General features: G+C 44.3%; 1 protein-coding gene across 4 annotated transcripts in view; it reads left to right on the plus strand.

The window, feature by feature from the left end:
- Positions 1-71: 71 nt before the first annotated feature.
- The window catches only part of LOC128450162 (upstream stimulatory factor 2), a 15,078-nt gene continuing 757 nt past the window's right edge, over positions 72-14,392 (plus strand). The window contains exons 1-11 of one of the 4 annotated variants that reach the window (XM_053433670.1): positions 72-467; positions 927-967; positions 1,216-1,310; positions 2,431-2,550; positions 3,304-3,457; positions 6,072-6,165; positions 8,029-8,067; positions 11,002-11,060; positions 11,414-11,508; positions 11,971-12,099; positions 12,934-14,392. The exon at positions 12,934-14,392 is cut by the window's right edge and continues 757 nt beyond it. In XM_053433670.1, coding sequence (XP_053289645.1) covers positions 433-467; positions 927-967; positions 1,216-1,310; positions 2,431-2,550; positions 3,304-3,457; positions 6,072-6,165; positions 8,029-8,067; positions 11,002-11,060; positions 11,414-11,508; positions 11,971-12,099; positions 12,934-13,023 — 951 coding nt within the window. In that variant the 5' untranslated portion in view covers positions 72-432 and the 3' untranslated portion in view covers positions 13,024-14,392. Of the gene's footprint in view, positions 468-926; positions 968-1,206; positions 1,311-1,341; positions 2,326-2,430; positions 2,551-3,303; positions 3,458-6,071; positions 6,166-8,028; positions 8,068-11,001; positions 11,061-11,413; positions 11,509-11,970; positions 12,100-12,933 lie in introns of those variants that run through there. The other 3 variants (XM_053433668.1, XM_053433671.1, XM_053433672.1) reach the window with 3 other exon arrangements.

A 14,392-nucleotide genomic window follows, 5' to 3' on the forward strand; every position in this document is an offset into this window, starting at 1 on the left:
AAGTTTTTACTGAATATTTCTAAAAAGAATACCCATCAAATATACACATTGTTTTTGAATTCTCCTTCCTCTGTTTGAAACTCTTCTCCTCCTCCTGTTTCTCTCCGCAGCTGCTCACCACCATCACACACACACACACACCCATGACTTTACCAGGACGTGTGTTTTGTGTTGTTCGTGTTGTTAGTGTTGTGCTCCTGGTTCTAAACAGACAAACAGCTGCTCCCTGAGCCGCAGCTCCCGCAGCTGATCGCAGTCACCTCTCATCGCCCCGCGGCAGCAGCAAGCAGCGGCCTCCATTTTGACTCCGACACCGAGCGATACCTCACGTGTCCTGGGCCGTCTCTCTCACATGACCCGAGTGTTTGTTCCCGTGATCAGCACTTCCATCTCCGTCTGTGACACCGAATAGCACTTTTTACCGTAACCCTGATGGATATGCTCGAACAGAGTCTGGACACCGCAAGGTAACCTACACTCTGGGCTAAGATGGCTAACGCAAGGGTGGCTAGCCGCGACATGCTATTTGGGGAAGAGAGCTAGTTTAGCGGGCGGCGGAGTGCGGGTTCCCGATGTGAAGCAAGCTGCTGTCAAACTGTGAAGACTGTGGAGACCGGTTAGCGAGAGGAGTGGGATTAGCCTGGGAGGTATCGGCTGTAGCGCGGTAAAACCTACGTGAAATACACGGTTATAATTAGCTTATAAACAGCGGCACAGCTAAAGTTAGCTTCAGCTAGCCATTAAAGCAAATACAACTCTGTGGGTAACCTGAGGACAGGAGCGTTGCTGTGTGTTTTACATCGTTTGTTGCCTGTTTTCAACCTTTTTGTGTTTGTTTAGCTGAGTCAAAGTTGTATGCTCTTTCATGTTTTGTACTTGAGAAGATCAGCCGCTTGATTCACTCATGCGTGCATTTGTTTTTGCAGCCAAGACAAGCAGGACGAAGAAGTGGTGCACGTATCTGAAGGTGAGAGTTTACACAGCGAGCTGTCATTGGCAACATCTGGCTCCTGCGACCACATCTGGTCACACCACATCTGTAAACGGCCTCATTGGGGGGTTTAGAGGTGTAATACAGCTTGTGTCTGGGTGATGTTGTTCTCCACAAGGCTCCCAGGGCTTATTCGATCTGTCTTCTATTAGCTTTTCCCTCCTTTTCCACTCTCACAACTTGCTTCTCTGTCCCCTTTTCTTTTTCCCCTTGAGACGGAACAGGAGACGAGCAGACGGTGACGATAGCCAGTGTTCAGCAGGCTGCAGCATTTGGTGACCACAACATACAATATCAGTTCCGCACGGAGAGCGGGCAGGTGAGTGTAAACGATGACAGGAGCTTGGGATTGTCAGCTGTCACATGTTTTAGGATGAGAACCCACCAGTTCGGCCCTCGCAACACAAACAAGCGCTTTCCAGATTTACTTCCAGTGTCATGCTGACAGAAAGTGCATGTGCAGGGAGGTAATGAGGAACTTGCAGTGTGTCACGTTAAATATTGATAAGTGGGGATGAAAGTGCAATGTGACAGCAGGAGACGTTATGATTTTCAGTAAACATCACTTTGCGCCGCATGTATGTATTCATTATTCAGAATGCTCATTGTGATTTAGGCGGTGTCACGCTGAGTGTTGTGGTGTAAGTACTCGCAGTGTGAAAAGCTGTCTCACGAACAGTGTTTCCTGTGTACGGCTGCATGTTGTCGTGTTGTTGTGTGTTTTTCGCCAAGTGCGTCAACTCCCCTCCCCTTTTTTCCAAAGACGAGTCAGGAGGATGGCGAGTTTTTAATTGCCCGAAGGTATGAATCAGTGCTTTTGCTCGTCACATGATGGATTGATGATCTTTTGGTCAAAAGTGTCTCCTTTGCTACGTCCTATCGCACCTATCTGCTCGTCACGGCATCAAAAGTCCATCGATGGGCAATGGGACAGTGACGCAAATTAACACAACTTGGGGAAAGTATTGTGATACTCAAGTTGTCTTATCCTTATATGGATGATTTGCACTTGGAGGGAATTAAGTCAGTGATCCGTGTGGCTCATTTGGCGTGCTAGTCTGAGCGATCATGTGATTCCAGTCCGCTAGAGGATTGGCATGAGGCTGCTGTCACATGTCAGTCAGGAGGAGAGTCACATGATGGATGGAAACAAATACCAATTCTTGGAACAAACAAGCTAATTTTCTCGACTTGTTCAAATTGAATCAGGCACATTCTGATGCACAAGCACAATGTGGGATGGTGAGAGCGATGCACTGCAGAGATTTGGATTATAGAGTCAGATACACGGCTGAACTGAAGCTCTAGAGATGATAAACAAATCTACAAGTCAGGTAAGGTTGTTTGGATTGGAGCCTGTTACTTCTGCCATAGGGCTGCGGTTGTTGTTTTTTCCCCTCTAGGTCTCTCTTTTATTTGTGTCTTGTCCCATACTGCAGGTGACGTATCGAGTTGTTCAGGTGACTGACCAGCACCTCGAGGGTCGAGACGATGGGGGTGGAGCAGTGAGCGTCGTCTCAACAGCTGCCTTCGCTGGGGCTCCTCAGGCTGTTGCTCAGGTAACGCGGTCTCTCTCTTTTTTACTAATCAAATAGAGGTCGCTGTTTTAAAGACTAACTCCAGTCTTCTTCCACATTTTTAGCAGGGAGGCTTTTGGTATTCCAGTTTTATATTTCCAAGAATCTTCCTGAAAAGACTCATTACATGAACCCCACCAACACGTTTTGCATCTGCAGGCACAGTCTGATGTCATTCGTGCCATACAACGCCAATGTTTGCAGACACTACTACAAATATGTGGCCGAGACATTCAGTTTCTGTATTTTGATTAAAGTTGCAATGGACTTTGTTCCTCAGAGCTCGTTAAACTAGCTGAGTGTTGTTATCAGTGAAGCATGTGCCTGCATCTGCCTGAAGCTGAACGACTCAGAGACCTGAGATGCTGTTGCAGAGTTATTTTTAAATAAGCTGCAGTGGCAGTAGTTATTAAAACAGCCAGAGCCAGATTTAGAACATGTTTTTAGATTAAAAACATGCATTTGTTTTCAGTGGAAGAACAGAACAAATGTCTTCATTTGAAGCATACTGATGTCTTGACTAACTTTGTTGTTATCTCTTCTATAAAGATCACTGCCACTTCTTTTTCCCTCCTTTTATCCCAGCTGTCAAACTGCACTGTGTATTGCTTGGGGGTCTGGGGGGGGGGTAACGGGATTGAGTCTGACGGAGACTGAGGTGTGCGTTTACCTGCTGCGACGGCTCCATTGCTACTTGTTCAAGCTCTTTTCTGTTTCTCTTCTTATCTGTCGCAGGCTGTGATCCAAAACCCTTTCAGTAATGGAGGAAGCCCAGCAGGAGAGGCGGTGGGAGGGGAGACGCGCTTCGCTTACTTCCCCGCCACCGCGGTGAGCGATGGGACTGTGTCTGTGCAGACCGCCGCGGACCCTACACTCACACAGGCAGGGGGTGAGTCGCTTCTCACACTTAATTTGGGTTGAAGCTCGCAGTAGTGCTGCTGCGGGGATAATTTAGCCGTTATTTTAAGTGACAAACTGAGCATCAGCCCTTTTTTTCTGCAGCTGTAATTGAACCATGTTCCCCACAGTTCTGGCTGATGGGAAAGAAACTAAGGCCGTACTAAACATTTAATACGAAGTTGCTCTTTTTGCTGAATACTAATTTGTCCCCCAAACAGTGCACCATTCACTTTTAATTACATATATTTAGATCTTGCTTATATTAAACTTTTTTTATAATTAAAGACATTCCTATTTTTAACAGATTCCTTGCTCAGGAATATGTCAGACACATTTTTAAATAATGCTCTCTGTGTCAGTTTTTAAACAGCACAAGTCATATATCATCTGAAATTAGGTTAGTTACACTTATCATATTAAGGGTTTGCTTCATGTCACATGTCACACACTCCTCTGCTCTTCCTCTTTTCTGCCAATGTTGTCTTCTTGCTGCTCTAACTGTTGGATTTTATGCTGGTGATCCAGAGGAGATCGGTCTGGGTTCGGTTGAGCTGGAGAACGAAGCTCTGAGGTTCTGTTGTACACAGCCAGCATCTGCTTGTTCTGTATTATTCAGTAAGATCTTGATCTAGCGGACGGCTGCAGTTGAAATGGTGGATGTTAGTGGTTTTAGAGGAGGTGGACACTGCAGGCCTCTCCCTCTCCAGATTGCATGAGGGATGGTGTCGTGCCTGATGTGGGGTTATGAATGTAACTTGTAATTCTTCACCCATTGTTTCTGCTTTCTATCTCCCTGTTGGCTGTGAGGTGTGAGGTATGAAAAGGTATGAATGTGAGATCCAACAAGGAAACAGTGAGTGTGTTTATCATACACAGATTAAAGCAGAGATGGTCCCAAAAAACAATATTTTTCTTTTACACAAATGTCCCCCACATATCAGCACACAGCTCTATAGCATGTCATAATAATAAAGCACAGACACTTCCTGTTAGTTATGAAGCTCACATCTGCTTTTCATCCATTTTAGCAACATGAACCAAGCGAAGAATACAGTTAAGTCGTACTCAAAAGACACAGTCACGAGTTATTCAAAATCATTGATTCTCTCCAAATCATCAGGGTTTTTTATTAGTTAAATTCCCCCTTAAGCAAGTTAAATGTTCCATGGATTTCATCCCTAATCGATTACTTAACGTCTTGTTAGGCTAACACACTGATCCACACACCCTGTCTCCCTCGCAGAGCGCTGTGTCCTCTAGAATCACATGACACACCCACAGAAGTCTGACACCCTTGCGGCCGTATCAATTGACTCACCTCTGTTAGAACTTGTATGACAGACTCTAGGTACAGCAGCAGGAAGCCGCTGTTACCAGCTGGGTTTAGGTCCCTTCAAAGTGAGACCAGATGACAGCAGGGGTGTTGAGACATTCTGATGTCGGAGGTAACAAGCTTGACGTGTGTTGTTGCGTCTTAAAACATCGAGATGTGGAAAAGTGCTCGGCCAAACACGCTGGACTGATCTATCTGATTCCACTGGGGAAATGCAGTTGTTTTTCTTCTGGGTGTTGCGAGCGGCTGCCTGGTCACGCCACAGAGGCAGGATGAAGGCTGAGGTTACTTTGCTGTGGGTCACTGTTAAAGCCAGGGCCTTGCAGGGGGAAGTGGGCTGCTGTCTCTCTCTCTCTCACCTCTCTGAGCCTCGGGCAGTTTAAGCAGGCATGACTTACAGCACCGGCTGAGGAGTGCACTGCAGGGCGGAGGTGGAGAGTGCTTTGCAAGCTGACGTCTCCTGTGAGGTGAGGGATTGTGAAGGGTAGCACAGTGGGCTCAGTCCATGAAACGCACTCTGGCAGGACTGGACCCTGGATGGGGGAAGAGTTTGACCTTCGTATTTTGCAGCATTAAGGAGGAGAAACGGGAGAAAATCCCAAATAAGTTATGACTTAAACAAGAGACTGTTTGATCTGAGAATGTAATCTGATTTTTGTAATTACATTTTCTCCAAGATTTTGTAATGATATCTCTTAATCAGATTTGTATTATTACTAATAGATACAGTTTTTATTTCTGATTCTTTCTTTGAAGAAAACTCTCTGAGAAAGTAAAAAAAGAAAAAGTCATTTTATTTGACAGCGAAGGTTTTGGAACTTTTTCTTTTTTTAGCAGATTTATTCCGTCTATGAATTAGCAGTAAATTGTGTTGCTGTGTTTTTTTTTCTTCGTCTAGCCAGGTCAGGTTGGCCATCTGGTGTTAGTGTCCTGGTGTTTTTGTCTTGCAGGCGTCGCAGCAGCACTGAAACAGACGCTGTCTGCACCCCTGAGTGTGGAGTATGTGCATTTCTATCTCAGTCAAATTTTGTTAGGTTTGGTTTTGGAGTCCTGTCTTTTATTCCATCTGAGTGTTCATTGTACAGGAGAGAAATTAAAGCATTGTGTATGACCATGTGGATTTTGCTTTCTTTTTCTTTTCAGTCTTCTTTACAGTAAACACACTCTTGTTTGATATTCTATTGAGGCAACAAGACCCAGTCTTTCCTGCCAGGTTGCCCCTCTGCCTCTATCCCCGTCGCTAACCTAATGACTCCTGTGCTTTTCACAGCCACAGGTCAGTTCTACGTGATGATGACCCCACCTGATGCCATTCAGGCAGGAGTGCAACGAAACATTGCCCCACGCACACAGTCCTTCCCTGCGTAAGTATCAACTCTTCAAGGCTTTAACCATTTATTGCAGCAATAGTCTACGTTTGAGTTTGATAGTGTGGCTTCATTTCAGTTCAAGAAACTCCACTCTACACAACATTTAAAAAAACATCCCCAGATATTGAGTGAACAAAGCTCGTAAAAATTCACATGAACCTAAATGCTAAGGCAGGAGGAGGCTGGAGAAGTAGAATTGCTGGCATATGCGTTAGGTTTGCAATTTCTAGCAGTGGTGTATACACCATAAAGTTCTTCTTTAGTTTCAGGAGACGGGTTTTGTGTGGACTTGCGAACAGAGAATATCTTCCAGGTCTTTCCAACCTACAAATCGGCTAAATGTATACAACACAAGTGCTACTGCAGTTGTTATTCTTTTACTCCAGACTGTTTCTCCCCAGGGAGTCTTCCTCATCCCTCCTGAGTTCACCGTGAAGGTTGATCTTTTTTTTTGTTCATACCATCCTTTATCAAGAGTTCATTTTAGTCACACCACGACTCGCCTGTTTTCTTCCTCTACTCCAAAACCCTTGTCTGCTGTTTCATGGCGAAACTCACCACATGGATCATTATAATCAGGCGTCAGAAAGGAATCCATCTCACACTCTCTCCGACTGTTAGCCACACGCTGGTGATTGCTGTTATTAAGATAATCAGCAGGCTCACCTGAGCAAAGACAAACTGTGTTGTCATTTTAATTGCGTGATACCAGGCTGGCCGGATACTTCTTCTGATAATGATGGTTTATTTTGTTTTCAGCGTGCACGTTTGTACTGAAAACACATTGGTTCACACGGATCATAAGGCTAAAGGATTCGTGTTTCTTGTACATCCTTTACACCTAAATTAATAGTTATAAGTGGGTTTTTATAAAATGGCTAACCCTGCTAAAACAGTGAGACCTTGACTCCTTTCCCATTGCCAGTAGTGGAGTTTGCCTTTCTCTCTTTTCCGCAGCGACAACCGAGGCGCTCTCTCTCCTCTCTGCCTGGCCAAATTAGCGCGTATACCCAAGTGTCATGTTTCTATCAGAGCCTGTGCCAATTTAAAAACCTTTGTCTATTTCAGAGTCATTTTACAGTGAATGCCCAATGAATCTTTCCCATTGCGGACAAAAGAAAGATGTCTGTGGGTGTAAAAGGGGCTTTAAATAGCGTGTAGCTGTGTTTTTCTCATGTAAAAGCCAAGCGTAGCCACTAACTCGTTTGGTCATTCAAAACGAGCACATGACTTATTGTCAAATTGAGTTAGCAAGGAGCGAAGTGACTATTCCTCCGCTTTCTACCAGGCTTATTCTTCAGCTTTAACTTGTGATTCTGTAGAGAGCATATAACCTTTCTTTTACCTTTTCACAGTGGCCATTAGTTAAAGAAAACACAAGTGGGAATCACACCAGCCTACAAACACTCCCTGGCTTTCATTTATTGTTTGTCAGCTCAGTGTAGAGTACATGGTTTGACAACAAGGATTTTCTCTGCTCCTGTGCTCATGTGATTTTTACGAACTTTCTCAAAGATTTAAGCTGCTTTGTTGTGGGCAGAGTTATGGGGAGTTCTTGCCTTGAAATTGGCAGCAGCACTTTAGTTTTTTGATGTTCACATTGTACAACAAAACTACTTTCCAGTCAAGCATAAAGAGCAAGCTTCATTGTATAACTGTGCTACTGTGTTGAAATGTTCTGTGTTTTTTTTTTTCTTATCCCTCACAATGCAATATGTTTATTTCTGTTTATTGTCTCTTTCATGAATAGTCGATGATTAACACACAAGGCTCTCGAGTAAACTAATGTGTAAACTAATGAACAGTGACATTATCTTTTGAAATGTGAGTGAAATGAATGAAAACTTCCATCCGCAGAGGTGAAAACGAGCTGCTGCAACATGAAGGTTTAGACTGGTGAGGACAGATTCAACATTTCTCCCACACTCTTTACAGTAAATGAACAAATCAAATTAGATCACAAGAAGAGAGAACACACACACACACACACACACACACACACACACACACACACACACACACACACACAACCTCTGCTCTCCACTCCCTTCCCACATGTCCCTGGTGATTCTCCCCCTACTCTTGATGTGTGAGACACAGATGTATCGTTTCTTCAGTGCTGACCCCAATCCATTGTTGTTAGTCGTGCTCGTGGCAAACATCCTTTTCCATTAGGACTTGGAAAATTAGGTCATTGTTCTCCATCTGGAAACAAATGGCTCGCTAGACACTTTTATTTTAGTATAATTGTCAAAGTGTCCTCTGTTGTACTTTTCTGAGTTTTGTTCTCATTTAGCCCAGTTTGGAACGAGTTAGTATTTGAGGTTTGAAAGGAAAGGAATGTTTGGACAAATGAATTTAGGCTGTATGTCAAGATGGACGATGCATCTCCACTTCCTTCAACTATCCGGAAAACGAAGCTCAAATATCCTGGATCCAAACGCTGCAATCTTGGCATGCGTGGCCAGGGTCACAGATCCGCGGCATCGAGGTCCCGCTCATAGAAGCACTCGGCCAATTGAGAATCAGTCTCAGCTGTCAACCATGATGCTTCACCCTCTTTTTATAGCATTGAATACATTAAAAACAGATTTACTGGAAAAAAACAAACTCTTGAACATACATCAGTGTGATAAGCACTAACAAAATGACAGGAACAATCTTTTTTTTTTTTGTTTGGGCCATGTCCCATCCACTAACATGGAGGACGTGGAGTTAATGACCTATACTGCAGCCAGCCAACCAGCAGGCTTCATTTGAGGTGCTTTGGCTTCACCTTTTGTAGGAGCTGTCATGTCGTCCATCTTTGTATGAAGTCCATGATTTCAACCAAAATTGGTTAATATGATCCACTGAGAGAATTACAAGCCCAATCTGCGGTCCCTTGTATCTCGATATACACTTCACTGGTTCATTGTTCAGGCCCAGGCTTGGTGTAATACTAAAGTATAATAACGGGTGGGGGCGGCAGTGATAGTGAAATTGCATTTCTCTTTTCAAAGATCAATTTAAGAGGGTACAACTTAGTCCTCTAATATATCCACTTTTTAAATTGTATGGATAAAGTGCTTCGGCAGTGGGGATTGTGTTCTGATCATTTTCTGGATGTCTTTGGTTAAAGCGCTCAGGAGCACTTATTTGAAGTCTGTCTCTATAAGTTGTGAAAGTAGGAAGGAACATTTCTGGGCCTGTACGTTATTCATACAAATTTTCGTAATGTTCTGCCGAAGAGTACTGCTGGGCTGAATCCATTATACAGCTGAAATCCCATTAAGATGTCTTGAGATACAGGAGAGACTGCAGTTTGGCTTGAGTAAATGTCTGAAACGAAGATATCAAGCAGCGGAGTTGTGTTGATGCCTCACAAATTCTGCCGCTGTAGAGTAAAGATTTGTCGTGCAGGGACAGACGAGGACAGAGGATGACCTCACAGGGTGTTTATCAACTTCACACAACAAGGACCTGGTGTTAATATCCCATCCCAAGTGGAAATGTTAGGTACAGGTCCGAACTAAAGTGTGTGTATACCCGACCCGTTCACCCTAGGTCATGTTCAGAATTTAAATTTTTTTTTATTTAAGCTTGGGTTTGATCATGCTCCTAACTCTGCCAGTCTGGTTTGTGTTTGGTTAGTTTTCTCTCAGTGTCGGACGGTTTAAGATATAAAACCAGAAGACCAGAGCTCCAATGTGATTTTTGAACGCATCCTCAATGCGTCCTGAAATCCCATCTCCCAGACCACATCAGGAAGTGGTCGAGGACTCATGTGGCAATGATCATGTGTTAATTTGTATTTGGCCTCCACCAAAAAATCAACAGAGACAACCACATAATGGTTCCTGGGCACAGACACAAACACATTGACAACACACACATCTCTATTCTCAGACTAGATAAAAAACATTATTTGTTCTTTCTCAAACACACGTGACTCGGTGTTTATTTGAATATAGATCTGAGAACGGAGATTTTGATCACAAGTGGTCACAGGAGACACATTCAGGATGCATTTTTAAATACAGGTGTGAGCTGAGCTGTCCACTTGGGATCGGATGTTAATCCCACGTGGGGAACAGGGTCCAGTTACCAGAACTAAATCCAGAAAACAATGGTTGGATTAATTTGCTTTGCCATATATATATATCAAGACAAGACAAAGACATTACTTTTGTGTGTCTGTTCTTTTGCATGACTGGTGAGTGTCTGTTTCATTAGAGGGACAGAGGAACCAGTGAAATACAGATATATGCTTTAATGCGAGTGTGTTACTGGTCTGCTTGTGCCGAGTTGGGTTGTTAGATAAGTCTCCCTGTCACTGCTCAGGAACTTAATTAACAGAATACCTCAGGGAAGACACAGAGACAAGAGACAGTTGTGTCATTAGCCGAGCGCCCACACTCCAATGGACAGCAGCTCTGTCTCTCCAGTGTTGTAATTTTACAGCATAATAAAGCAACGTCCTCCCTCTGGGCCACACCTGGGAAATGGACAGCCAACAAGAATAAGGAGGTCGGCTGGGTCTCAGTATTCCTGTCAAAGAAGCCCGGCTTCAGGCCCTCAGGGGTGTCAGGACTGAATATGCAGCCTCATATAGCTGTGTGACTTTACAGTAATTGTACCAAAGGCACCACACAGCGTCCGAGGCTCCGTTTTAAATCTCACTTCGACACTGACGAGAGAATACAGAGGTAGCACTGAAAAACATCTTCTAATAAGCACTAGTTTAGGCAAAATTGCTGGATTTGATTGTATTGGTGCCTGATTGTATGCCGGGCACAGGGAGGAGACACTGTAGTGCATGAAAAGTGTTTTATTTTCGTCTGACTGCAGGAAAATGGATGGACCGCGAACACCGAGAGACGAAAGAAGGAGAGCGCAACATAATGAAGGTGGGTAATTAGCCGTGATTGTGGCTTTGACTCAGTCAGACAGTGCGACACAATGCGGTGCAACGTCTAAGTGGAGCTCGCCTAAGCCCTGTCAAAATATTCTAATAGGAACAGATAACAACGTGTTGCTTTCAGTCTGGCCACTAGAGGCTACTGTGCAGCTGTCAAACTCCTGCAGTAGCTACAGTCAGTGAAGTGACAACATCCTGGAGATGAAAACGTGGCTCTTCTTCTTTTCTTTTTTTTTTAAATGACCTCTAATATCTGAAAATGTAATTAATCTAGAAATGTGGCTTGCATTTATCCTTTTCTTTTCAATGTTTGCTGATCTATTGCTCTTTTATTCCCCTCAGTTGAGAGGCGGCGAAGAGACAAGATCAACAACTGGATTGTCACCCTCTCCAAGATCATCCCAGACTGCAATATCGACAGCACCAAGACCGGAGCAGTAAGGAGCTTTTTATTTGACTCCTAACGGCTGCTAAGGTTTCCCTGAGTTGGTGCAGTGCTCTTTCTAAACCTGCCTGTTTGGAATTAGACTGTTTTCTTGGCCTGTGGTGATGCTCGTTGCACATATTTCTAAGAAACTGTAAAATTGACGTGCAGTAATTGAGCCGCGGTGCGTTCAGACCTGCTGCAGGACTCAGTCTGCAGAACCCTGAAGCTGCACCACAAAGAGCTGTTCACCTGTCGATTCAAAGTGCGATGGAGCTTGACTCAGGAACCAGAACTGGAGGATCAGCCGTAGTTGCCATTTTTGTGAACACGCTGTCACGTTACTTACATAGATGAGTTCCAGCAAACACTTTTAACGGTGTACAGATAAGGATTTCTGGAATTACTAGATACGTGTTTCCTGTTTTTAAATCCTTAACATTTCATGTGTGTGACAAAATCTCTGTTCCTCCAGAGCAAAGGAGGCATCCTGTCCAAAGCCTGCGACTACATCCGTGAGCTGAGGCAAAGCAACGTGCGGTTTCAGGAGAGTCTGAAGGAAGTGGAGAGGATACAAGTGGACAATGAGTTGTGCAGGCAGCAGGTATGAATATCAGCCTTTGCTCTGGCTCGCAAATGTGGCGAGTGACTATTCTATGACTTCAAAGATGGGCAAAGAAGAATCTTTCCTTTTAGCTGTTTGTGAGGAGATAAATACATTTGCACATAATAATGCAGCCGTGGTGGTCTGCATATGTGTCTGTGAAGATTGTCACTGCACTGAATCGATTACTCTGCTCTGGAGTGCATTGCAAGATCTCTCCACTCAAATCTCAGAGGCTTGAAATCCCCCTCGCCCCATATGCATCTTTATTTCTCCTCAACAAACCCCGGAGGCTTGAGCCGAAGCCGCTGATCATCACAGCCTGACAGAGAGGTTCAAAGAGTTGGCTCTCATACAATGAGAAGTGTTACCTGAAATCGGTGCTTTGAGAGACTGTGGGAATAATATACACTGGGGTTGTGTGAGAACTGACGGCATGCTAATGCACTCGAAAGTATTGTGAGATCTTGCAGCTCTGAGGCGAGCGCGTCTCCCTATTGAATCCCAGGCCTGCAAGGCACTCTGCAATATATTCTTATTCTGATGCTCAAAGCTCAGGATCCGTGTCCCGGTCTCCTGGTTGGGAGGCGGTGGATTCGGGATCCACCCGAGAGGAATGTGGAGGAGATGACAGACCTCATCAAGATGTGATTATCCGCTTGATTGTGGACAGGTGTGTCTTTGAACAAGGCTTCATACGCTCTTCTTTAATCCCCGGGATCGAACGGAGGAAGCAGATTGGTTTGTTAACTCAGAGCCTATATTCAGCCGTCACCGGAATGTAAATGTTGATTTTTTTAAATTTTTTAATTTTCTGCTTCTTTTCTTCTTAAGATTGAAGAGCTGAAGAACGAGAACGCTTTGCTCCGAGCACAACTCCAGCAGCACGGCATCGAGATGGTTGGAGAGACGCCGCCGCAGTGAAGGAGGAGGACGAAAAGAGTGGGGGGGGGGGGGACAAGCACCGCCACTCAGACACGCAACCAACGCGGTGGCGGCGGCGGCGGCGACATCACGAGGAAAACAAGGACTTTGTGAAGAATCACTTTCTTTGAAGGCGTCCTTCCCTGGGCTCCCAGATTGCGACCCCTTCACCGGCCCGTTGGCTGTACTTGACTGTTCCAATCACATTGAGATAACAACCCGTTACAGCTCAGTAGAAATGTGCTCAGCGAGAAGATTCCCTCTCACCACCATCAGAGTGCTTCACTAGCTACCACGAAGGAGAACCTCTGCTGAACTCCTCCCCTGTTTTGTATTTTTGTTGCCTCACTCATGGACTATGATGTTTGTCATATAATTTGGCTCCATGACAGTGTATACCCCCCCACACCCCACCCCCAACCACACCCTCAATTATAAATTTTACTTAGTTCATGCTTTTTTTTCTTTCTGTTTGTTTTTTTGAGTTGTGTATTAATATGTTGTTTTTAGCTGCTTTAATTTATTAGTCTGCATGCTGACAGAAGCCTTGATGGAGACCAGTTACACTGAAGCTCGTGCACCCCAGGGACGCAGATTGAATTTCAAGTGAAAAACATCAAACGTCTGAGACACATTATGATTCTGCAGAGTGAAAATAATGTGACACACACACACACACACATAGCTTACCTAGACCCAAAGACAAACAGGGAGCTGTGCTGGCCTTTGCTTCCGGGCTGAATTATGTAAATAGGACTTCTCGTGTTTTAATACAGATGTTACAGAATGTTAGGGCAGATTTTTTATCTCTGGGAGTAAACAATCAATAACTCATTAACTTCACACTGGCCCCCGTTTGTCACTCTTATCACCATGAAGTGTGTGTGTGTGTGTGTGTGTGCACGCTTCCAGCTGGATTTGAGAGACAAAAAGAAAAAGTGGCATACTTGAATTCTTGGGCATTTGCTTCACCCAGAAAAAAAAATAACTAAAAAAAAAATTAAAAAAGACTTGAGAAGTTCCAACTGTTAAAATGCTTCTCAGTTACAAATGGAACACGCCCGGCTCTCTGGAAGTGTGGACCCGGGGAGGAGTGCAGCACAAATTCCAACTTTTTGCTAACCCATATACACATGTAGGCACTGTGGTTTTCATTCTCATCTTTTGTTCATGTGACTTACTGGTGTCTCAGTACCTATAAAAAAAAAAAAAATAATCCCCGTCGCTTCATTTCAAGCTGTTTGCTCTATTTTGGTATTGCAACACTTCAAATGCTCAACGCACAAGGGGAGCGAGGCACCCTGGAGAGCCGCTCTCAAAGACTGTCTGCTCACTATGGAGCAGGAGAGATTCTGGTGCTGCACTTGTT

The sequence above is a fragment of the Pleuronectes platessa genome, chromosome 10, assembly GCF_947347685.1.
Source record: "Pleuronectes platessa chromosome 10, fPlePla1.1, whole genome shotgun sequence".
Classification (NCBI taxonomy): Eukaryota; Metazoa; Chordata; class Actinopteri; order Pleuronectiformes; family Pleuronectidae; genus Pleuronectes; species Pleuronectes platessa.